The following is a 26662-nucleotide window of genomic DNA, read 5'->3' on the forward strand; positions in this document are numbered from 1 at the left end:
GAATGGTTGGATTTCATTTATGTTTTGGATATGAAATTTGTTTTTCCACTATGGAAACATGTGATGCACAAGATGGTTAACATGTGATGGAAGATAATGCCTATTTTATTGTTAAATTCGAGCATGTTATTAAGAAATTGAGTACTTTTGGTATGGAGACTTAAACCCAACCAGGATGTCCAGGTATTAAATGATTTTGAGCTGACCCGATTCAACGTGTTTTGGTTTGGCCTCACTGGTTTACCATTACGTTCGGTCTTGTTATGACCAGACAAGAAATTTTTTTTCTTTTTTCCTGCAGTTTCTCAAATATATCAAAAAAAAAAAGAGAGGCAATTTTGTCATAGAAACTATGGACCCATGTGTTTCACGAGAAATGGAGGGAAGAACGTATGATTCTTGAGAAGAGAAAATCTCCCTTATTTCGTTGAAATTTTCTAAGAGAAGAGATTGGAAATATATCTTCTCAAAAAAATATAATTTTCATGTTTTATGAAAAAAAAATTCATAAAAAAAAGTGGCTTTTTGGAATTTATATGGGATGGAAGTTGAAGCCCTCTATTTTTTTAAAATACCCTTTAATGCCATCCTTCTATATTATAATAATATAAAAAATAATATAATATAATATTTTTATTTATTTTTGATATTATACCTATATTATTATATTAATATTTAAATTACTATAATAATATTATATTAGTATTATTATATTATACTAATGTATAATATAAATATATATTAATATTATACAATGTAATAAATTATTATGATCTAATGTTATATTATATTAATATTAAATTTATATTAGTATAAATAATATATTAATATTTATACAAAGTTTGGGAGTAAAAAAATATGGTTTTATATTTATTAACAATATAATTGATATTTTACATAATTTTTTTCAAGAAAGTAGATGCTCAACCAAACATAAAATACTCTGAAATAAATCATTTTTGCATAGTCAACCAAACATGCCAAAATCATTTTTTTTAGCACCATATTCTTATGAATCAATTTTTCATAAATAATATTTTATGGAACAAAAATTTTTTATGCAAACCAAAACATGTTTTATAATTGCATGAACGTTGATAAAAAAAAGTATAAGAAGAAGATAATAAAGAAAGAGTCTTATGGCCATGAATGAAATAGCGAAATTTCTTAATCCTACTTTGCCATGGATGAGTAATTCAACCAATGATGATGTTGAACTAAAAGCATGCAACGATAACTGATGAAAATCTAGAAAGGAAAAGGTCCTGGATTTGCATTAAAAAGTCAAAAAGATGACATGTTTAAGAAACAAGTGGCAACATCAAAGTATTGTTTCCCTCCTTTTTGTCGAGGAGGTTGTGGTTTTCATGTCTCATTCCTGTTAGTTTTTCATGTCTAGTTAGACTGCTTCATGTATTCGAACCGGTGTGCTAGGCTTTTTAGGAACAATGTGCATGATGCAAAGATTCATCTAGCTTTATCTTTTTGGTGTTGAATTCATCATAAAGAAATCGAATGCATTTAAAAAAAGAATTTTTTATTCATTCTCTAGAGCTCACAACAGCAAGAAAAAGTTGGTGATAATTAGAATAAAGTTAATTTATACTGAGTAGACCGGAAGAGACAACCCCTAAAAAGAGCTCACAATAGCCGTGTGGGCCAAGGCCCATTTATGCTTTGGTACATGTGGCCCATGAAAACCCAAGAGACGGAGCGAGTCCAACGGTAGATGGCGCTCCGACGCATTCCGAGGCTCAAAGAATCGACCGTAGCGAGAAGCGCGAATACGGAAGGGCAGCCTCGACCTCCGCGTCCTACTCCCAGGTATTATCTTTATAACATTAGTATTAAAATAAAATTAACGTCTAGAACGCCGACTCATGGCACATTTTCGTCAATTATTTAAACAAATTATTATTGGAATTACCATTACCTTTATAATTAGCTGCCCCTTTTTAGCAGCAGCAACGGCACCCCAAGAGCCGCTTAACCGCGACTCATATGCGCGGCACCAAGTCTCTCTTCGGCTGGCCCTCTCACCCAAAAACCTAGAGACAGCAAGCCTCGTAGATATAGCGAGAGTGAGAGAGAGCGTAAAAAAAGAGAGGAGAGGCTCAGGGGAAAAGCCTTGGAATCCTCCAAGAACGATCCCCTCCTCCTTCTCCTCCAAGACTCTGATCTCCTCCTCCGTAGACCGTCGCGGCGAAAGAGAGCGTCTCCGATCGCGCGATATCGGGCGGATGACCTATGGTACGGAACCTCAATTCGTGCTCGGATTGTGCCTGAAATCTTGTTTGGTTTGTTTTTGGACGTTCTTGTTTCTGTTTTTAGGTCATAATTTCGGATAGCGCTCTCTGTTTCTTAATTTTCTATGCTATTCGTGAAAATAGAAGGTGTTCATGATTCTAGGGATTTGGGTTTGCTAGTCATGTGGTATGAGCTTTGATTGGGGAATCATTAGGGGTTGGCGGCGGTTTACATTGGATCGGATGATTGGACCGTGAGTTAGTGCTGGGGATTTTGGGTTTTGTTACATTTGCTTTTCTGTGGTAGAATGTTGGAAAAGGAAGGTAATCGTCATTGTGGTTCTTTTAAGTGGTGGGGAAGGGTCATCGTCTCGAGGAACAGTGCCTGCACGCTAGAAAGTCCATGCCTTTCTTGGAAAAAACGATTAAAGCTTTTGCTTTTGGTTTTTCACATTAGTTTACGGAAATAAGTTAGAGATTGACGATCAAGAGGATCACTTGTTAATTCTTGAATTGCCTGGGAATAGATCCACCCCCTGCAAATGAAAAGAAAATAGCAATTTTGTTCAAATTTTCTTTTACTTTTCTGGACAATTTAAAAGCAACCTGACAAATGAAGCTAGGGTGAAGTTTGTTTTGCCAGCTAAGACATGTGATAACTAAAGCTGGAGTAGGATTGGATTTTTCTAATTAATATCATCTTTTTATGAGCTTCCATATCCCTTATACACCATACATAAGTTTTAATTAAGGGAGTAGCAGACAACATAATGAGATGAGATGGTATTGCCCTCAGTTTTTTTAGTTTTTCATCTGTGTATAATGCTTGCCAAGTTTTTCACCAAATCATAGGGGAAGCTTAAATCCTACTACTTACTAATTTTACCCGATGGGACATGACTCTAGACTCTGAGAAGCTCATCAATTAGTGCTGCGAATATACCATGAGGTTCTACATGTCTCCTTATTTCTATCTCAAAGTTCTTGGGACATGTGCGAGTCCACAAGCAAATGTTGCTAATAGAGCCCAATTACCTTCTTTGTGGAAATAATTAGATATGAGGTACTCTCCTAGGGCCACAATTGATCCTGACCCCCCCCCCCTCCCCACAACAACTAAAAAAAAAAAAAAGAGAAAAAAGGAAAAAAAAATCAAAGATTTGACTGCGGCCTCCCCCGCCCCCTACCCAGTGAGGAAGGTAGAAACTAGTAAATAATGAAATTTCATTGAGCCTTCTCTGTTTCAACATACTTGATGATCACATCAGGAGACCAAATATCTTATATGATATTGAGGAACAAAACAGATTACTTGGTCTTCCTTTCATAAGATTTCTTCGCAAGAAAGACTGCCAAACCACATCATTCCTATATATTTTTGGAAAACTGCTGGAGCCAACACCTTTTGACTTTTGTCTAAGCAAAAACATAGTGATGGAGGGAAATCACAACACAAGTCTCTTCACGTTCTGAAACTCTTTCCCCTACCATCTTAAATGGTGCTCACCTTTCCAAAATCCTTACAATGATTGAATTCCTAACAGCTCAAGCACTCCAACCATCCTTGATGTCCTGCTTAATCAACTATCTCCAAAGATACCCACAGTCCATAGCCTTTCATAATAAATCATAGCAAATAAGTAAATAACTTGCATATACAGTGATCATCGATGAACATAAGTTTTGAAATGTTTTGTTCCTTACAGGAATATAATAACCTTTCTAGTAGGAGACAAGGAATGGAAGGTGATACTTGCTTTCTTTGTCATTGCAAGATGCGATCCTAGTAAAGTGCTTCGATAATTTGGTTGAACAGCATATTAAGACGGAAAAGTGAGCAAAATAAATTCGCATTAGGTAGAACCTTTACTCACCACTGTTAACATGTCAAATTCCGAGGGCTTGTGGTTATCATGATAGTTACATATCATATTTTTGGAGTATGTAATCATGATTTTAAGCCTGACTCATGCAGTGCTGAATAACTTGTAATACCTGATCTTTGCATAACTAGTGTACAAAATATTGTTCACGTAGATGAAGATGCATGCATGGCATGCATATCGAGTTCAAAAATGCCAGAAAAGTGTGTCACAATTTCAAAGTATTTCTTAATCAGTATGAAATCTTCTAATTCAAACTAATACCTAACAATATGTGAAGATATTGCCAATGTTCTATTGTTGATATCCATATTATCGTCTAACATGCTTCTTGTGGTGTGAAAACTAACATGATTCAAGGTACAATACAGACAATCAATCGGTCTATCACATCTAACAAACTCATATGCTAGAAGTAATTTTTTTTCCAATTATGTGATTTAAATTTTTTAGAAAAACTGCTTATGAGATTCAGACAATGACAGGTTAAGTTTGAATATTTGTAGTGTCTAATTGTGCCATTATTATGTCATAGACTGTGTTTGTACACTAAACTACCTAGTAAAAGTACCAGCTGATAAGGAATTGATTAGCAACACTTTCACAGGATACAGTAGACTTGCATCACAAGCAAGTCCAAAGTTTGACAAAATAATCCAATGAAAACACCTGCAATCCGAATCCTTTCCGTTGTCATCAAAATCAGGTGTTCTGTCATGCTTAGGTGTAGTATATTAGTGGAGTGCTAACATTTTATATATTTTATAATTATTCTAATTTTGTACATGCTTTTTCAGGCAACCCCAGTTAATATTATTGGAGGTTCCCATGTATGGGTTGAAGATCCAGTTTTAGCTTGGATAGATGGGGAGGTTTCCCAGATCAGTGGTAGTGAGATCCACGCGCATACAACTAATGGAAAAATGGTATGTATGCACACCATAAACTTGTTAATTTTGTTTCTACTCCGTGAGCAACCTTCTCAAAATCCTTGTAGATTACTGCCAAATGCCAATCTACATCACCTTTTAATAGTGCTTTCTTATGTCAGTGGCAGAAGTACTTTTGTTTAAATTAAATATAACTTGGTTGATATTCTGCTAAAGGCAAAGCTGTAGTGTTTTTTATATTTTAAAAACATAACCTGCTGCTCTATAGCTTTACTCTTTCAACAGTCTTTCTAGCTTTTTACAAGGTGTATAAAATATTTTCTTTTTCATTTTCCTGTTATTGTGTATTGCTATCATAATTATGACATGAAGATTTACATGATACACATTTGTTCGAGGGAACATTATGCCTCTTGCCTCCTACTTCTTTTCCATTGTATTTTTCAGAGGAATTCATGCAAATTACATTGTCACATTTTGAAAGGGCTGGAATTGGGCCAGGGCTAGTTGGGTTTCTACGCAGCCCGAGCTTGGTTTGGAAAAAAATTTAGGCTTCGGGGCAAATCGAGGGCTGAAATTTCTTTCAAAATTCTGACATGAGCCTGACATGACTCCATGAGCTTGTACCCGATCTTGGCCTGAAGTTTGAATGTGTTGGCTTGGATCTAGCTTCTCTTTTGAGCTTTGATATAAAATGAGAGAGGGAAAGAGAGAACATGGAGAGAGAGAGAGAGAGAGAGAGAGAGAGAGAGAATGCAGAGAGAGATCAAGAGGGACTAGAGAGAGAGGGAGATCAGGTGGAAGAGAGGAGAGAGATCAGGTGGGGGAAATAGTAGAGAGAGCAAATGGGGGGGAGAGGAGAGAGGGGAGAGATCGGGAAAGCGAGAGGAGAGACATATCAGGTGGGAGAAGGGAGAAAGGAGAAAGGGAAGAGATTAGGAGGAAGATAGAAGAAACAGAATAGAGAAGAGAGAGAGCGGGAGAGGGGAGAGGGGAGAGAGCAGAGTGGATAGGGGAGAGAGAATGTGGAGGTGGGCCTATTTTTGGGCTAATATCAGGCTCACTGTCAAGCTCAAGCTTCGGACTAGGCCAAACATCTACCTAAGAATGGCTCAAAATTTATTAGGGCCCTATTTTTGATCCCAAGCCAAACCCAAACAATTCAGTGCATGGCCATGGCCCGTTCTAAACTGGCCCAACTGGATAGTCGTTGAGTTGGCTTGGATCCATTTCCAGCCCTATCTATTGATTCTATGTTGGTGCTGCAAACTAGCTCTAGGTGTGTTAGATGTTTCAAGTTGTGACTAGAGTCCCCAGGCCAGATATGCAACCTAAGAGAGGAGGTGATTTGGGTTCTTTTAGATTTTAAAATAGGATATGGTGGATGAGTGATAAAGTGCAGTGATAAGACAGTGAGAAGCAATAGATAAGTATAACAAATCGACAATGAAGAAAATCAGAAGTAAACAGATAAAGATAAGCAAGGACATCAGGCACCCCACAAACATACGAATTTTTATATAGGTTCGGAGCCAAGCTCATCTCCTACATCCTTTCCCTGAGGAAACCTTCTTGAGAATTCTAATCCACTAATCGTATTCCAACGATTACAACAATCTGTCTTTCTGTCACTGACAAACAAGCATCCCTAGCTTATCTCCAAGCTTGTATGAACAACCAACTTCAAGGCGCAGTCATATCTCTTCTAAAGTTTCAAAACTTTCCTTTGAAACTTATCCAAATCACTCACAAATTGCAAGAAAAGTTTATAGAGACAAGTAGCTCCTTGTTGTGAGCATGATCTACACTATTCAGCTTTTTCAAATTTGGAGGAAAACAAATTCAGCCGGTTGAGTGCTTTTCCTGCTTGGAAGCTCTATTCAATGATGTTTGGCATGGTAATTCTCTTGTATTTAATCCTCTTCTTGAAAGAACTTCTTCTTATTACATCTTTGAAGCCTTTTAAATAGGATAGAAACTACCTTGGATCCTTTTCAAACCATTAGAGGGCTCTCCCACCTTATTAATGGCCAAAAGTACACTTCTAAACACGTTGGAAACTAACTGTTGAAAGCTGTCAATTATGGAAGAGTTGGCTCTCGAACATCTGGAGTTGGTTCCTGAAATGTCGAAGAAAACAACCTTTCTGTTTCCACCTTGTGGATATTTTAGAGTTGGCTCCTCCGAGGCTGGGGTTGACTTCTGGTCATGTACCAATCCACTCTTGTGTGCTGGAGTCGGCTCCTGAGATGCTGGGGTCGATCCCTGACCACCCTGCAGAAATCAGCTGGTGGGATTGACTCTTGACCACCCTGCAGAAATCAGCCTTTCTATTTCACCTTGTGATCATCATGAAGTTGGCTCCTCCAAGGCTAGAGTTGGCTCCACTTGCATTGAATTTTCCAATATGCTTTGACCGCTTCTCCAAACATTGAAATAATCACTATTCACTCAAAGAGTTCTTCATCTTGTCAAATACCAAGAACTTCTTGCAAATAGATATTTATCTCTTTCCAAAACACCTAAAATCATTAGTATTAAAATGTTTTGTATTATCAAAATAGATCCTTAGGGTCAAGTCAACACAAGTGGCCTCACCCGAATTTCAAGTAAATGAATGTTTGCAATCTACAAAACATACAATTTTTTACTACAGGTTGAGTGGGTGTATGGAGGGATTGGGTGAACATATATGATCTCAAGTAAGAACGGAGGGGATAAAGAGCATGCTTCTAACCACTACATTTGAGAGAGAGAGAGAGAGAGAGAGAGAGAGAGAGAGGACCAAGTGTTCTCATGTGATAGATATATAAAAGATTGCATCACGAGTTAAAACTTTTCACCATCACAAGATAGAGAGTATGCATAAAATAATCCATCGTTGATAAACAAAATGTAGATATGGTTCATCTGTCATGTTCTCCCTTTCTTCATAGGGTTGAATGAGCTTTGATGGGCATTTCAAAGTATTGGAGTGGGGAATCTGCCAAAATAACAGATACAACCTATGAAAGCCAACCACTATCACAGTCCTTTTTCCGATAAATTTAAAACTATCCAGTCACATGAACATATGTTACTGTCAGGAAGATATTATTAGCTCAAGATATGATGAACAATTTAGTCACGCGAAGTTTACGATTGGGCTTTAGTTATTCTGGCGCATTATCAAACCCCTTGCACTTCAAAATAAAGTTTCGATTTTGAACTGTGCTCAACTGCTGCTGGGTTAAATGATTGTAATTTCTTTGTTTCATCCTCAATTCTCTGTTAGAATGTTTTAATCTCACAGAATATTCTAATTCTGCAATCTTTTCCTGCCATGAATTTTTGAAAATTTGTCCAATCAAACGTAAGTTATGACTTTTTGGAGGTTTGATTTTACTGAAATTCAGGTAGGATAATGTTCAATGGCCCTCCATTCTTATTAGATGGATGATTGTGAATATGTGAGTAAAATATGAAAGGCTTGTATTTGGAGGAAAAAATGCAAAGAGATATATAATGACATCACAACCTAAATCTGATCAATGCTTAAATTTACTTTCATTAATCGGTATAATTAATACTCATGTTATTGAAAGCTTTGCAAAATTTTATGGTTATTGAGGTTGGTCGTGGTTAATGTTTGCATGCAGGTTGTTGCAAATTTATCAAAGGTGTTTCCCAAGGATACAGAAGCTCCACCTGGAGGTGTGGATGACATGACAAAATTATCATATTTGCATGAACCTGGTGTACTGCAGAATCTGGCCACCCGTTATGAACTCAATGAAATATATGTAAGCTGTTTATTTTGCCTTCTGTTGACAATGTTAAAGCTGCTGACTGGAAAAAAGGTTGTTCATGACACTAGGTTCTTTTGTATTTTCAGACATACACTGGCAATATATTGATTGCAATAAACCCCTTTCAAAGTCTACCACATCTTTATGACACTCACATGATGGAACAGTATAAAGGAGCAGCATTTGGGGAGCTAAGCCCTCATGTTTTTGCAGTTGCGGATGTTGCTTACAGGTGATTTTCAGTATCTTTTTTCATAAGTTATTATATCTAAGCTTGTTCTAATCTGGATTTTTCAAATAAATAAAAACAGAGCAATGATAAATGAAGGAAAAAGCAACTCCATTTTGGTCAGTGGAGAAAGTGGTGCTGGTAAGACTGAAACAACAAAGATGCTCATGAGATATCTGGCATACTTGTGTGGACGATCTGGAGTAGAAGGGAGGACTGTTGAACAGCAAGTACTGGAAGTAAGTCGGAAAAACTTGTCTCATTTTTAAATTCAGTTTTTTTCAGCAACATATGGTTTCTTCTTATTAGTCCTGACAAATGGTATTTGAAGATCAGCCTGGATTAATTTCTTCTCATTCTAAATTCAGTCTAATCCAGTTCTTGAAGCTTTTGGAAATGCCAAAACTGTTAGAAACAACAACTCGAGGTAAGTTTTTCTTAAAATTGTTCTTTTCAACAGAGACATTCTCTTAAATATGTTTATTCAGAGTTTAAAACAGATGTTTTATGAGTGGAAAATTGGAGCCAATTATGTCTCCTGTCTGTTATTAAATAATTGTTAATTGTGATCAGCTAATTGTGCTCTTCTCATTGCTGTGCATTATATTGTGGTTAAGTCGGTTCGGTAAGTTCGTTGAGATTCAATTTGACAAAAGCGGAAGGATATCTGGTGCTGCTATCAGAACCTACTTGCTTGAAAGGTCTCGTGTCTGCCAAATCAATGATCCTGAGAGAAATTACCATTGCTTTTACCTTCTTTGTGCTGCCCCACCTGAGGTGTTTATTCTGTAATACTATGCCTATTATTTTACATTTTAATTGCACTTGCCGAATAATCCAAGGAAAGCCACACATGACAATATCATCAAACTGGCAGGATATTGCAAGGTATAAGCTGGGAAGTCCTAGATCATTCCATTATCTTAATCAGTCCAATTGCTTTGAATTGGATGGGGTTAATGATTCTCACGAATATCTGGCAACTAGAAGGGCCATGGATATAGTTGGAATCAGTGAGCAAGAACAGGTATGCAATATGAGTTGTTTTTAAGGCATGAAGCTATGCAAACATTGAATTCAATTTATTCTATAGCTCAATAATAATATAATTGCATTCAGGAGGCAATATTTAGGGTTGTAGCTTCTATACTACATCTTGGAAATATAGAATTTGCAAAGGGTCAAGAGATAGATTCATCCGTAATTAGGGATGAGAAGTCAAGGTTACATCTCAACACGACAGCTGAACTACTGATGTATGACCAAGTTTTTGGTTCTGTTGTTTGAAATAGTTGAAATTACTTTTATTAATAAACTATCAGTTTAACAAACTTGCATAAGTAAATGCTTAATGGCAGGTGTGATGCCAAGGGTTTGGAAGATGCACTAATTAAACGTGTGATGGTAACACCAGAAGAAGTTATTACAAGAACTCTTGATCCTGCTTCAGCAATTGTCAGCAGGGATGGTCTAGCAAAAACTCTATACTCCCGCCTATTTGATTGGTACTGACCAAGAATCTAATCTGTTATCTGAGAAGCTTTTAGCTAGGTTGCTTATTATTTGAAAGGTTCTTAGTCTGTTTATGCAAAGCAAGTTATTTAGGACTGGTTATAACATCTGCAGGCTGGTGGACAAAATCAATGTATCTATTGGGCAGGACCCAAACTCGAAGTCACTGATTGGAGTTCTTGATATCTACGGCTTTGAAAGTTTTGAATGTAATAGGTAAGCCATCCACAGAATAAAGCAAATGCAGTATCTGTTCTGAGAATCTGTTAATTATTAACCTTGATATTGTTTGAATCTAAATTTATGCATTTTATGAGGAACAGTTTTGAACAATTCTGCATCAATTTTACAAATGAAAAGCTGCAACAACATTTCAACCAGGTTTTCCTGCAATCCTGACCATAAATTGGAATTTTTTGTTCCCACAATGTCATTTTTAACACGTGATGTTGTCATTGCAGCATGTCTTTAAAATGGAGCAGGAGGAGTATACGAAGGAGGAGATTAACTGGAGCTACATTGAGTTTGTTGATAATCAAGATGTGCTGGACCTAATCGAGAAGGTATGGCTTTTTCTTCTCTTGATGTATGATATTCAGACTCCATAAGTCTGCCCTAGGAGCTATCTATTATTTAATTTAATCATAATCTGTTTGGACTTTGTACTACACATTTGAAAAAAAGAAAGATGGATGGGAGATTGGTGAAGCATTGATGTGATAATTATCTATAAAGCAAGGATGATAAAATTACAGTTTTGGCTGATGTTTGCAGTAGCTGTGGATGAGAACATAGCAGTCTTAGTCTTAGACAATGGCTTAAACAGCAGTTAATGAAATTGTGCTGGCTAATTTCAACAAACTTCCTTAAGAGAAATATATTGTTATTAATGCAAAAGAGGCAGTAACATATAATAAATTATTTATGAATAGTTTCACTTGTGATATCTCTTTGAAATACTGCAAATTAAATTTAGGCTCCAGCACTCCATGTATCTCATTGACCACTTGTATTTCTTTGGAAAGGTAGTAAGAACCACCAATCGTTAACTCTGTTGATGGGCAAAATGGATATCATATCAATCATCAATATGATACATGTTTATTTTGGGTTCATAACTATTAATTACAAATGAATTGAAAGGATCAATAGTGAATGCATATGTAAAGGTTTGTAAAATAAGTTGCTTCTACCAACCAATAAAAGGAATCATCACTTCATGTAACACTTTGATGAGGTGGACGTGCATCATCATTCTCTTGATCATCACAATAATGTCAACATGTATAAAGGTGGACATAACAACGCATGAAGTGTCTGGTGCCAAGCACACATATATTAATTCATCTCCAGTGCATGGCAGGGCATCTGTTTTAGTGTAACTCACTCATTATTATTAAGCTAGAGCCTTGGTTATAACCACCATGAGAATAGGTTCTGTCGTAATTGTCCAGCTCCTCATCAATTGAGGTGGCACTGAATTTGTGGGTGTTCATTTTTTGGGCAATGATATGGTAACTCAGAAAAATCACTAAACAAAGTCATTTAACTATCTTTTATAATTCAAATTGGTTCATTATGTGGCATAATTGACAAAGAAAATACGAAGGAGTGATGAGAATACAACCACATCAGCTGAGTGATTATTTGAGTTACATCTTTGAGGTATTAAAGCATTTTTGTTTCTATTCTTGGCATAACTACAACTGGATTCCACCCTATGGTTAGATGAGCTAGAAAGATGACTATCTAGTACAGCCGCCATAAATGCAGTACCTTTAGGTGTCCTTCATGTATCCCAACCATCCCCAAGGCTACAATCATCACCATTTCCATAAGCACCTTTGCCATCGTTATTGTCATCATCATTTTTATCATACGTGGTCTATAGAGAAGTTCGTATCTGACAATTATGCTACTGGATCCACTGGATATGGTAGTTTTAACAAAGCTACTTCTTTTCTCTTTTTGTGCAGAAACCTGGTGGAATCATAGCGCTTCTTGATGAAGCCTGGTATGTGCCTGGTGTTTCAATTCTGCTAGACTTTGCCATCATTGTTCTTCTTGTTAGGGCTTGATGCATATTGTTCACCCTTTCCTTGATAGCTTAAGCTTTTTGGGTCTAGTGGTGAGGGAACATGGTTCAGAGCCAAAGGTTATGGATTTAAAACCCATTCAGGTCAATTTTACCTGTTTATTTTCTTGAAGCTTTTCCTGTCTTGGCTCGTTCCTGGGTATTACTTGAGTTGTTGTTGACTTGTTATCTTGAGCCATTCTTGACTCATTCATGCCTTCATCACTTCATGTGCATGGTCTGGGCTGCACGTGAAATAGGGGGTAGGAGGGTGTTAAGGTCCGATATACATTGTCAACCTCTTTCCTAACAGTTCAAGCTTTTGGGCTATAGTGGTTAGTTAACACTTTTTAGCTTTGCAGAATGCTATCATTAAATTGCAAAGCATCCTTCTATTCTCACTCTTCCAGATGTACATGCTTTATGATGCCTGTTGTGGGCAGATGTTATTCTTTGTGGTATGTAACCAAGCTTATCTTTTTTTTTTTTTTTTCCTCTTATTATTTTTATGTGTTCAGCATGTTTCCCAAGTCAACACACGAAACATTTGCTCAGAAATTGTATCAAACATTTAAAAACAACAAGCGGTTTAGCAAACCAAAGCTTTCTCGTACTGATTTTACCATTTCCCATTATGCAGGGGAGGTAAGCATGTGTGTGCCCTCAAAAGACCTTCTTCTTTCACATGAACTGTTTTCATCTTTCCTTCATAATCTCTTTATGCTCTGCACAGGTAATATATCAAGCTGATCAGTTTCTAGATAAAAATAAAGACTATGTGGTGGCTGAACATCAGAATTTACTGAATGCTTCTAAGTGCCCTTTTGTAGCGGGTTTGTTTCCACCACTTCCTGAGGAGACATCAAAATCTTCCAAATTTTCCTCCATTGGATCACGTTTTAAAGTAAGTTAGACATATTTTGTTTATTTTTATTTATGGTCTCCTTGGAAATAAATTCTGTGATACTTCTTATCCTGAAAATGAAAACAAAAAAAAAAAGAACTATTATTGTTGTTATTTGTCAAGTTTTAATTTCATCTGCCTCTTCCATATTTTTTATTGTTCCATATTTTTTCATAAATATTGCACCTGTGCTGAATGTTAAGGTATTTATGCATGTTATAAATGGAATGTTTATGCTTCACTATTGAAAATGACAATATTTGATCCGATTAGCTGCTCATTATTATACTCAATTTTGGAATGATGGTTGTAAATAAATTTCAGCTGCAACTTCAATCTCTCATGGAGACCTTAAGCTCTACAGAACCTCATTACATCAGATGTGTGAAGCCAAATAATCTCCTTAAACCTGCTATTTTTGAGAACTTCAACATTATCCATCAGTTACGCTGTGGAGTAAGCAGCCAACTTTAGACTCATTATGCCTTATGCATTGCACATCTTTTTCAACAAGCTTTTCAGTATCTAAAATCATTTTCCTTTTTATTCTTGTTTTCATGCTTGTAGGGTGTTCTCGAAGCAATTAGGATCAGCTGTGCTGGATATCCAACTAGAAGAACGTTTTATGAGTTTCTTCATCGTTTTGGTGTTCTTGCCCCAGAAATTTTGGAAGGAAAGTAGGTCTTTTATGATTTGAAACATGCATTGTTGGCGTATCTTCCAGTACTTAATTATGCTTAAATTGCAGCTATGTAATGATGCACCTTCAACTGGATGTTTTTGTTACTGTTCAGCTATGACGACAAAGTTGCATGCCAAAAGATTTTGGATAAAATGGGACTCAAAGGTTATCAAGTAAGTTACTTGCCACCAAACTGGGTTGACTAGTACTGAATACTGATATCCATTATATCTCTAGTATAAGTTGCCTGTGAATTATTTTGAATAACTTAAGTATGTTGAAGAAAGTAGGACATAAAAACTTCACTTTATCAAATGGATGAAAGGCGTAAAAGATTATGAAGGGTGAACAAAAAATATATGATGGCTTTGCTCCGCCTTACCACTCTATGCTTTGAAACTGCATCTACAATTAAATAACCCAATGAAGCACACCTAAAGGGACCCACATGACTTGGTTCTTCTTCTCTTTTGTTCTTCTAATAAGTGTATTTTTACTCCATTAGATTTTGTGAATTTATATTAATATCTTTTGGCCCTTGGTTTTTGTATACATATTTTCTTTTTTTGCAAGTCACGTTGTTATTTTGAAATGTTATTCTCTTACATTGCACAATATGATTGGCTGTGGCAGATAGGCAAGAACAAGGTGTTTCTGAGAGGTGGCCAGATGGCTGAACTGGATGCTAGAAGAGCTGAAGTACTAGGAAGAGCAGCCAGAACTATTCAAAGACAGATCTGTACGCATATTGCTCGCAAGCAATTCCTTGTGTTGCGGAAAGCTGCTATTCATTTGCAAGCTCATTGGAGGGGTATACTCCTAATTTAGATTTAAAAATGCAAATATATAGAGTGATGATTGTTTTTGCACTGGCCATAAACTGCATGCCTCTTTATGCTGCATGACTGTTTTCCTATTCAAAGTCCTGTAATGCAATTAATTATTTATGGCCCACATGATCTATGTAGTTAGACTGATCAATATGTTAAATTACCATTACTTTCTTCTCTTTTTTTTGTTAATTGCAGGAAGATTGGCTTGTAAGTTGTATGAGTACATGAGACGGGAAGCAGCTGCACTGAAAATTCAGAAAAATTTGCGTCGATATTTTGCCAGGAAATCTTATACAACACTTCGATCATCTGCAATTACATTGCAGACAAGTTTCAGGGCAATGGTTGCTCGCAATGAATTTAGATACAAAAGGCAAACCAAAGCAGCAATTCTCATCCAGGTTGCTTTTTCTTTCAGCACCAAGATGTTGCTATTGTTCACTGTTAATTAATGCTTTTACTCTCTTCTCCATTTGTGTTGTTTTCTTTTATCTGTCTATGAATGGTTTGCATTTTGAATTCACTTGTCATTGGAAGCATTAAACCTCTGGTGCCAAACCTTTTCCTTTTTGGCTGCAGGCTCAATGGCGCTGTCACAGAGATTATTCATATTACCACAATCTGCAGAAAGCAACACTTACTTATCAGTGTGCTTGGAGACAAAGGCTTGCAAGGAGAGAGCTCAGAAAGCTCCGAATGGTTTTGTCCAATTCCTGTCTCTTTTCACTTTTGGGAAGCATTATGTATTTCATAACGAGGCTTCTAACTTTGAGCTACTTATTTGAATGTATCCAAGGCTGCAAGAGAAACAGGGGCCCTCAAAGAGGCAAAAGACAAACTTGAAAAGCGTGTGGAGGAATTGACATGGCGTTTGCAGTTGGAGAAACGATTAAGAGTAACTATCATACCTTATGTTGAATTCCTGTTGTCCAATCTCATGCTCTGAAGTTTAAACAGATGTTGCCTTCTGCATTGCTTCCTCAAACATGTCCATTTTCAGCCTATGCAGAATATGATCTTGAAACTTAATCATGTTTGGTACCAATATGCAGACTGATCTGGAGGAGACAAAAGCACAAGAAATTGCTAAGCTGCAGGATATGTTGCATGAGATGCAGCTGCAGGTAGAAGAAACAAACTCCCTGCTCATCAGGGAACGAGAGGCTGCTCGAAAGGCTATTGAAGAAGCACCACCAGTAATTAAGGAAACTCCTGTCTTAGTTCAGGACACAGAAAAAATTGATTCATTGACTGCTGAAGTTGAACACTTGAAGGTAGGATCACCAAACTTAAGCTTTTGCTAATGATTCATAGTTTTAGGCATGAGAGTGCATAAGGAAAACAGAAATTTATTATAAAAGTAATCAACTAAATCATATAAATGTAGGCCAAGGTAGCCTTCTAAACGCAATCACTGTCTTAGCTGACTAGCACTTTCATACGTGGTTTGAATTGAATTTAGCTAACTCATAGAGAGACTTTTTAGCCGGCTCACATGTGCCTTATGACTACCTAGTTGAATGCTCATTTAGTGAATTACTTGATGTATCAGATTCATAGCTAATGACTAGAAAGGAATCATGGTGACCTTGGTTCCTCCTTTGCTATTGTTGCAGGCTTTGTTGCTATTGGAAAGGCAGGCAACTGATGCAGCCAAGCAAGCATATGCTGAAGCTCAAGAAAGGAATAAGGAACTAGCTAAGAAAGGTGAAGATGCTGAGACAAAAGCTGATCAGCTTCAGGAAACTGTTCAAAGGTTTTGATTGTGATAAGAAATGAGTCGTTTGTCAGTTTATCTCAATTACTCAATTCATATGTTGGAAAATTGGCAGTTGAATGCTTTATAATTTTAGTTTTTATTCAATATTAGGAGTCAGCCAGTAAAAGTTACGAACTTATCAGCTAAACCTCCCTATCAACTATATGAGATAATTTCCTTCCGTACATGCAGGCTTGAAGAGAAAGTATCCAATCTGGAGTCAGAGAATCAGGTACTTCGTCAACAGGCACTTTCCATCTCACCAACTGGCAGGGCATTGGCTGCACGTCCAAAAACAACTATTATCCTGGTGCTTGTCCCATCTTTTGTGGTCTTTGTTTGATATTCTTTTAAGTTCTTGCCAGATTATGCATGTTTCTATGTTATGTCTTAGCAGAGAACCCCAGAGAATGGGAATATTCCAAATGGTGAAACTAAACATGCATTGGTAAGTGAAATATTGTCCTTCGGATGCAAATTTGGTTTATTTATCAAGTTAATTGTGAAACATTTGATTTCTTTCCCATCCATAAAAATAATTGTAGGATTTAAGTCCTGCCTTGACTAATCCCAAGGATCTTGAAAGTGAGGAAAAACCACAGAAGTCGCTGAATGAAAAGCAGCAGGTATGATAGGGTCATACGTGTTCCATACATTTACCATGACAATCAGACAATGTACTTCAATTTCTCTCACCAATTTCTCATCACGGTCACCTTCTATAGGAAAACCAGGACTTGCTCATTAAGTGCATCTCTCAAGATCTAGGGTTCTCTGGGGGCAGACCTATTGCTGCTTGCCTCATATACAAATGTCTTCTTCACTGGAGATCATTTGAAGTTGAAAGGACTAGCGTTTTCGACCGCATCATTCAATCAATAGGCTTGGCCATAGAGGTATACTACGGTCTTTGCTTTTTGTCGAGGCTCGTAACCTTTCCTGTACCATATTTTGAATAAGAAAAGAAACACTTCACCCTTTGGGGTGTAATGTGAAACAGCTCCATATATGTGGTAACACCAGTCACTTTCCTGCATCAGAGTCATATTGGTCAAGATTTATCGCATGTTGTATTTTGTGCTAATGTCGCATATTGATGAATTTTCCTTTTCCTGTTTATCTCAAGGCCCAAGATAACAATGATATCTTAGCCTATTGGTTATCCAATTCGTCCACATTGTTGTTGCTCCTGCAACGAACACTGAAGGCAAGTGGAGCAGCCAGCATGACTCCACAGAGGCGGAGAATGTCAGCTTCTTTGTTTGGGAGGATGTCTCATGTAAAACAAAACAAAACCTTTGTTTTCCATTTGTAAATTATCATTTTAAAGGTTTTACGTATGGTTCCAATTGAGTTTCCTTTCTTAACAGTTCTCATTATTAATTTAAAATTTTCCACCCCTTTTAGGGTATCCGGGGCTCTCCTCAAAGTGCTGGGCATATGTTTCTTAGTAGCCGTCTGATTGGTGGATTAAATGACTTGCGCCAAGTTGAAGCCAAATATCCAGCCCTTCTTTTTAAGCAACAGCTTACAGCTTTCCTTGAGAAGATTTATGGAATGATAAGAGACAACTTGAAGAAAGAGATATCCCCCCTGCTTGGTTTGTGTATCCAGGTATTATTAACAGTTAATTGCATGACGAATGAACAAATGAAAACTGCTGCATGTCATAATTCCCAGTGACTATTTTCTGCCAGTCTTTGCCAAATAGTATTGCTTGGCAAGTTTGTTAACTTCTGCAAAATTTCAGGCACCTAGAACATCTCGAGCAAGCTTGGTGAAAGGATCACGTTCTCAAGCAAATGCCATGGCTCAGCAAGCTTTGATTGCGCACTGGCAAGGCATCGTGAAAAGCTTAACCAACTACTTGAAAATACTGAGAGCCAATTATGTATGTTTTGCACTAGTAAATGCTTTTTCTTTGTGAATATTTTCTGCTTCTTATGTCTTCCAACTTTACAGGTCCCCCCATTCTTAGTCCGCAAGGTTTTTACGCAAACATTTTCATTTATCAACGTTCAGCTATTTAACAGGTATATCTTAATTTCTACTCAGCATTGGTTGCTTCTCGGCTGTTAATATCATGTGATATTTTCTAGATATAAAGGAGTAATTCTCTTCCTTTTTTTTTTTTCTTCCTTTCTTTTAACTCTATGTAGTCTCCTCCTTCGGCGTGAGTGCTGTTCATTTAGCAATGGGGAATATGTCAAAGCAGGATTGACTGAGCTAGAACACTGGTGCTATGATGCCACTGAAGAGGTGACGATCTGTCCCGTAGTCTTTTCCCCGTTTTTTTAAGTAAAACATCTGGACTGTATTTTTGTTGAGATTCAATATCAATGAAGAGTTAATGCCAAAATTTATTTGCATTCAGTATGCAGGTTCAGCTTGGGATGAGTTGAAGCATATTAGGCAGGCTGTGGGATTCTTGGTACATTTCCTTTACATATTGAAACAAGGCCTATTGTTCATGATGATGTTTAATTTTTTTGATCCTACTCAACTCTTCCAACTTCAGGTCATGCATCAAAAGCCCAAGAAGACACTGAAGGAGATAACCAATGACCTATGCCCCGTGAGCATCATCCCTTTATACATAACAATTGTTGTTGTATCATTCATTTGTTCGGTCCTCATCCACATATTTAACTACAATCTGGATTTACTCACTTTTTCAGGTTCTTAGCATACAACAGTTATACAGGATCAGTACAATGTATTGGGATGACAAATATGGTACACGCAGTGTTTCATCAGAGGTAAGTGCGGTTGGTTGATGTACTCTTTGATCCATCATCCGTTTATGCTCAAGTAGCAATCCTGAGTGGAAGGGAGCTTGAGTTCTTAAGCCAAGCATTTCTGTCCGATGATCTAAGTTCACTAAATTTTTGTACTTTGTAGATTATTTCAAATATGAGAGTCATGATGACTGAGGACTCAAATAATGCAGTGAGCAGCTCCTTCTTGTTGGATGATGATTCCAGGTGAACTCTTTCACTAAATCTGTGCAGAAAATATTCCTAGTCGCTCCAGGAATTTCTTAATGAGACATGCTTTCCCTTTATTTTTCTTGATGCAGCATCCCGTTTACGGTGGATGACATCTCCAAGTCAATGACAGAGATAGAGATAGCAGATGTTGATCCACCACCTTTGATTCGTGAGAACTCAAGCTTTGCATTTTTGCAACAGAGAAAAGAATAGCGATGTTCCTTTTCGTGGGACCTCGTCTCTCTCTTCCCAAGCATTTGTTGGGCTTTCAGTACCATTCACCTGCAACCTGTGCATAAATCTCAACCTCTTTCCCATCATGTAAATATGAGATCATCCTATTCCCACCAAATCAGCTGGTCAGGCCAGGGTAATTGGTAGAATTTTTTATTTTTTTGCTAGTATTGGGTTTTGATTTTTTTCTTTTTTCCATGATTTTTTTTTTCTTATTTCATGCGTGAGGTGTATCTAAGAGGCAGCAAGCCACTAGTCTTACTTTGGGCTGGTGTTGAAAATGCCCAGGGTTTAGTAGTCACTCCAAAGGGTTCTACAGTAAAAGTTGTGCTTAGACTAGTGTCTGTGCTTTGTAACGTAAGCCATCAAAGCAGCAACAGTGTCAGCCTGTTGGGGCCAATCCTTGTTGTACGCTACAACTATTATCATGTAATATATCATTCTTTCTTTCTGTTGGAAGTCTTGTGAACCCAAGATGTCTCTGTGATTAGACAGCATCTGCAACTGGAACTAGAGCCATAAAACGATGTAAGCACAACCATTTCTGTTGATTTGTGGCGACACGAAGGTATAATATCTACTTGGTCTGGTTGCAAGTCTTGCATATCTCAAAAGAGAGTCTAATAATAGCCAAGGTGGTGGTGGTGGTGGTAAAACATTTTTGTAACCGATGCATCGGCATTTATCAAATGCTCTTGTAATAAATCGTCATGAGATTGCAATCACCTATCATTCTTGAAATTGGATTCTATGAAGAGGGTATAAATTTGCAGTCATCTATGAAATAATCCTTGGAGTAGTCATTGGATAACCCTCTCCCGCAAATGCCGTTGAACTTGCACTCCGGTTCCTCGAGCATCAAACCGGTCGCAAGGACCAGCGGCCTTTGGAGCGGGGTATAAGAACATATTATGTATTCAGCTGGACCGGACCAGGACCGACGTACTTGTACTGATGCGTGCCTCAGCTAAAGAGGATGGAGAGAATTTATCATCTTAATCATCTCGATATTACTCTTAATTGCATGATAAACATTTTTGGAAATGAATGTTTTCAAATGAAATCCCATGCACCTTCAACCGGTTGCTGGTGTACAGCGTGGGATGCACGCTGACGACGGTTTAATAGCAAAACAAGCCGAGCACAAGCTGCATCCAAGGGTTCGCTTGCCAAGGCATAGCTTATAAATTCTCTTGCATCATTGGATGACAAGCGAAGCTTGTTGGTATGTGCATCAGCTCAGGCGGTCGAGCCCAGCACTCTCGTGGCTTTAATTTGAAAGGTCAGCTCGGCCTGTTTATGGTTGTGAAAAAGCTAGTGAATTATGTAGTTGCAAAGGCAACAAACGATGGTGGTGGAACAGGCATGGCTGGTAGAGGCTGGCGTGATAGTTGAAGTGGGTGAAATAATGATAAGATTCGAAAGAAGATGAGAGCACGCTGGCCGTCCTCAACCTTGACGGTTTGAGTTCTTGGAAGCTGATTAAAGAAAGACTACTTGGTTCAGGTGAAAGAGAGAAAAGAAAATGGAAACCTGGAATATATATATATATATATATATATATATATATATAATCTTCAATGCCAATGTTGAAAGTCCTCTATGTTGTATGTAGGACCAAATATGATGCATATACACGAGTAAATCGATAAGAGCCCGAGCAAATGTTGTTTTTAATTTAAATTTATTGTGGAGATGTTTTTTATTTCGACTCCTGCGTTCTTTAACAAATTTTCTCATCAAAATAATCTCATTCAACGGCAGGATTTGCGGGAAATTCGCCATCGGTCACCATCCGGATGGTGACCGGCAACAAAGCCCTATCTTGGTCTGCATTTGTGCAATTTGCAAAACCTAAGCAACCGCTCCCTCAAGACAGGATGTGCACGTCAACTGCTCACAACTGCAGCAGGGTTACAGCACATCGGTCTTTATTCAGAAGGAAGATCTCATTTGAGTCATCCATGTAGCGATGACGGAATACTCAACACACGCGAAACCAACCCCTCACTTCTTTTTGCCTTTTTTTTTTTTTTTTAAGCTTTTTGCTGTTTGATATATTATTTTTTTTATATTTTTTGGGATACATGTGAGCATTCACATCATTCCAGCGTGACTACAGTACAAAAATTAAAAAACAAAAGATCCTGCACGTCTCGTCCAGTCATCAAATCCAATTTTCAGTGTATTCGACAACATATGTTGTCATCTAATCTACTTTATTGTTTATCTTTCGAAAGATATGCCAAACTAACATCACGTTGAAATCACCAAAGAAACTCCAAATATCATAGAAGACTGGATTGGCTTTTAATTATTTTTTATCCCGGATCTAGACGGTAATTATAACAGAATCTTTCTTTATGAAAATTTTCTCCATCCATCAGGCAAACTAGAGCGCAAGATATTTAGATTTTGGTCAAGATCCGTCGAACAAAATGCAGAATGAGGTGTTAGAAAAATTGAGATCATTTGGTGTGATCCATTGCAATCATGGTGCAAATTCTATCTGACGAGCCTTGAATCACCCATGACTAATTTAATTAATGAATCCCCTGTCGGTAATTCGTTTGCTGTTGCACCACATTTCATTTCTTTTGAATGCATCTAAAGTGGAACTACAAAATGGTGGCTAGTGCTTTCAAATTGTGTTGAAAATATCTTCAGATCAACCAATGTGATCTCAGCTAACATACATTAATGTATTAAGTGGATGACTATAAGATAAGTATGATCAAATATCAATAAAGAAATAGGGATGATGGTGGTGCAGTTGAGACAATGATATAATTTATTCAATGAGACGCAGCATTTGTATCATTGGATAGTCTGATGCATCTGCGAGAATCGCATATTGACAGCTTTGAGGTGCCTTGATGTGTGCAGTCACGAGAAGCACACAAGATGATATTTTACTGATCTCTAGTTTAGGATAACCAATGATTCCATCATGGAGCTAGTTGGCTACTTTGGGTAGGTAAGGCTTGGAAGTATAGAAGTGAGATATATCATTAATTTCCAAGATCTGATCAGAAAGCATAACTTCAAAAGTCATTGCTTTCCCATATAATTTCAGCATTAAAATGGAACTCTCGCATAGTAGGAGAGCATGACTATCACTTGGGATCCAATGATATTGGGGACCCGTAGCAAACTGATTAAATTAAAATTTTCTTTTTGAATAATAATTTGACTTGGTGAGGCATATCTTCCAATTCATGAGAAATTAGACAATAGATGACCAACTGTTGTAGGAGTTAATATCTAACTCCTATATGAGTTTCACTCCAATATAATGTCACTTGTTATTTTTTTCTAAAAAAAATCTTTATTTCTACCTGTATGAGAAATGCAGTTTAGATTTGAAAAAATAAATCTCACTAGTATAAATGGAAGGATAAACTAATGAGAAATATTCAATTAAATTTAAACATAAAAGTAACTATTCATTTAAGTTTCAAACAAAAAATCCTCTCTATTTGAAATATAATTTAAAAGCAGCTACCTAAATGAGATGAAATGATCTAATTATCTTTGCAGTTATAAAGTAATATTATATTATTATAAAATAATAATGTACTATTATAGAACAGTAGTTATGGACCGGCCCAAGTAACAAACCCAACCCACAAAGCCCAAAAAAAAAAAAAGGGGAAGAAGACTCCCGATTGGAGTCTTCTCCTTCTCCGATTCCGATTGAAAATCAGAGTCCTAGGGCCATTGAAGGACCTAGGATGAGCCCTATAAGAACCCCCCTCCTCTTCTCTATGAGAGGACATAGCAATCACTGATGATCGTCGGTGTTTCCTCTCCGATTTCTCCGATTGAAATCGCGGCCCCTCGATTCGTGCTCCCGCAATTTCTCGCCGACAGGGTCACTGGAGGATAAGGTAAGCCCTTCTTCCTCTTCCTCTCTCCTCTCCCTTTCTTTCGTGCCCGTGTGCACGATCGTCGGCGATCGGAGTCGTCGGATTTTGTTGCGGAAGAAATCTCTATTTTTGCCCTTTTTCTTTGATTTTCCGATGCCGATGGTCACCGCCGACCATCGGTTTGGTCCCTCCAGGCTATGGGATCGTCGTCCCCTTGTCGTCAGCCACCGCCATGCCGGTTGCGGCCCTTGGTCGGTCGAGCAAAGGAGGGGACCACATGGTCCCCTGTTTCAGCCCAAGGCAACCGCGGGAAGAAGAAAAGAAAAAGAAGAAGAAGAAGGAAAAGAAAAGAAAAAGAAAAAGAAAAGAAAAAGAAAAAAGAAGGAAAAGAAAAGAAAAAAAAGAAAAGAAAAAGAAGAAGAAAAAATAAAAAAATAATAGAAAAAAAATTATATAAAATAATAGGACTCTCTCTCCTCTCTTTCTTGTGAGGAAAAAGAAAAAAATAAATAAATAAATAATGATATAAATAATAAAATATGAGAAAGAGAGTTTCTCTCTCTTCCCTCTCTTCCTTCAGTCTGAACTAGTATTTTCTCTCTCTAAAATTAGACTTTCTCTCTCTACTTTTTCTCTCTAAATTATTTTTCTCTCCTAAGATTTTTTAAAATTTTGAGAAGAATGATGATGAATTTAAATGATCATAATGATGAATTTTTGATCTGCGATCGTCGGATGGTATACCGACACCCATTTGATCAGATTAGATATTTTTAAGATTCTATTTTTCATGATTTTATTAAATTATCCATATGATAATCTCAGCATGATTTGATCTAATCGATCGGATTTATTGAATCATATCGTCTGAGAGTCCAAGATGAATTTTTTTCTCTAAAATCTTCTCTCTAAAATTTTTTTCTCTAAGATTATTTCTCTCTCTTGATCGATTTATCAATGAAATTTTTTTTAATATTTCTGATCTGATTTTAATGAAGAATCTTGATCCATGATTGTCGGACAGCGTACTGGAACCACCTTGATCAGACCATGAATCTTTAGATTTGATCGTCCATGATCCCGATCTAGCCATGATTTGATTTGATCATGTTGATTTCATCAATCGAGATATTGGACCAATCTAATATTGGATTTTGTCACCTGATCAATTCAATTGTATCTCATGAATTCTCTCTCCATTGATTTTCTCTCTCTACTTGATTTTATGAAATCAATGAAGAAACCTTGGTCCTATCACTTCAAATCTGATTTGATCTGATAGTCAAATTTGGATCATCTATGTCCTAATTAGATTTCGATTAGATGAAATTAGATGATCGGACCCAATTTAAATCGTTGAAATATGGTATTCGTATTCTTTCTGATTATTGAATTTGATCTCGTATAGGTATCGTTGACATCTGATAATCGGATATTGTGATATGGTTTATGAACTGAAAAATTTTGAAAAAATTTTATAGAATTATGTAGATTTATTGGAATAGTTTGAGGTAAGTAATGTTTCACTTTTTTTAGATTTATCGATAAATTATAATATATTTTTTCGATATGATTTGTGAAAAGATGCATGAATTGGATAAATGATATTTTATTATGAAAATATCTTATTCGAAATGTTATGATGAAGCATGATTGAACATACTGATTTCATGATGCATTATATTGATTTATTTTGATACTACATGATTATAGGTTTTCTTATCAAATTAGAATATGAAATATGATTTATGAAGAATTTTGATATAAGAACAATATGAATTGACAATCTGACTATGTAAAGGACTCCACCAATAGGGGCATATACGTTGGCAATTGAATTATCTGAAGGTTTATGTCGTCAGCGAGATCAGCAACATGTCGCCAGAGAGACCAGCGACAAATCGTCAAAGAGACCAGCGGTTCCGAAGGACTTTACTGCTAGATGATTCGCAGCTCATCGCAAGAAGATACGCGGTGTTATGATCCTGCCACAGGAAAAATATGGTCATAGCTCATGGTTGACAAAAAAATTTAAGAATAAAAAAATTAAAATCTCGAAAGAAACTCAAATTTTGAAAAAGACATGAATTTGCATGAATTATGTTGCATAATCGAAATTGATTTCAAATTGATGAACTCTATATGTTTATTTTCTATAAATGATTATTTACTTAAATATCTGATGAAATCTGTTGAAAATGTTTATTACTTACTGGGCTGTTTAGCCCATTACCTCCTATTTTACTGTTTTTACAGATGTTGAGGAATTAAGATGATACAAGATATGAATGGAAGAGTGATCAGAAGTAGAATCTCCATACTTTTATTTTAGGTTGAAAGTCTTATTGAATTTGATGTAAGGCCTATGAATCATTGTTGAATTCATTGAGATATTAAAGAAAAATTTAGATTGATATATTTTGAATTTAAATTATTGACTAATTATTCCACTGTTTTTTAGGATAGCATGATAAGATGCCTTGCATGCTTATGGGAAGAGTTTTCTATGAGTATGCGGCGGTTGTCATGACCCTCGATTCACAATCTCGGATTGGGGGCGTGACAATTAAGGTGGTATCAGAGTATAAGTGAATAAATTATGAAACATAAAATCAGATATAGAATGAGTGTAAGTGGATAGACACTAGAATATTATGGTGTAGATCTTTGATGATTGTAGTGGAAGAAATTTTATAATTTTTTATTAATTATTGACATTATGTATAAGAGGATCACAAGAGATTATGACATATGGAGTTTGAAATATGA

The 26662-nt window shown here is 36.7% G+C and overlaps 1 protein-coding gene across 5 annotated transcripts; it reads left to right on the plus strand.

Moving 5' to 3' along the window:
- The first annotated feature begins 1982 nt into the window (after nt 1-1982).
- LOC105047697 (myosin-17) lies at nt 1983-20483 on the plus strand. Of its 5 annotated transcripts, none has more exons than XM_073258879.1 (39): nt 1983-2250; nt 4927-5055; nt 8658-8801; nt 8975-9039; nt 9119-9275; nt 9405-9463; nt 9654-9813; nt 9914-10063; nt 10156-10292; nt 10395-10541; nt 10663-10764; nt 10872-10929; nt 11010-11111; nt 12525-12562; nt 13141-13267; nt 13356-13526; nt 13851-13982; nt 14094-14203; nt 14321-14381; nt 14842-15019; nt 15237-15442; nt 15621-15740; nt 15838-15936; nt 16094-16315; nt 16658-16797; nt 16993-17110; nt 17195-17248; nt 17346-17426; nt 17526-17696; nt 17927-18079; nt 18208-18414; nt 18551-18691; nt 18763-18833; nt 18960-19059; nt 19175-19231; nt 19319-19375; nt 19479-19559; nt 19702-19784; nt 19880-20483. In XM_073258879.1, the coding sequence occupies exons 1-39, from the start codon at nt 2248-2250 to the stop codon at nt 20001-20003; spliced, it is 4515 nt and encodes a 1504-aa protein (XP_073114980.1). In that variant the 5' UTR covers nt 1983-2247; the 3' UTR covers nt 20004-20483. The 5 variants fall into 5 exon arrangements, with proteins under 5 accessions (XP_073114980.1, XP_010925048.1, XP_073114979.1 ...); XM_010926746.3 differs by having other exon boundaries at nt 1984-2250; nt 8894-9039; nt 17198-17248; XM_073258878.1 differs by lacking the exon at nt 1983-2250 and having other exon boundaries at nt 4915-5055; nt 8894-9039; nt 13141-13355; nt 13453-13526.
- The last annotated feature ends 6179 nt before the right edge of the window (nt 20484-26662 follow it).

This window comes from Elaeis guineensis, chromosome 6, assembly GCF_000442705.2.
Source record: "Elaeis guineensis isolate ETL-2024a chromosome 6, EG11, whole genome shotgun sequence".
NCBI lineage: Eukaryota > Viridiplantae > Streptophyta > Magnoliopsida > Arecales > Arecaceae > Elaeis > Elaeis guineensis.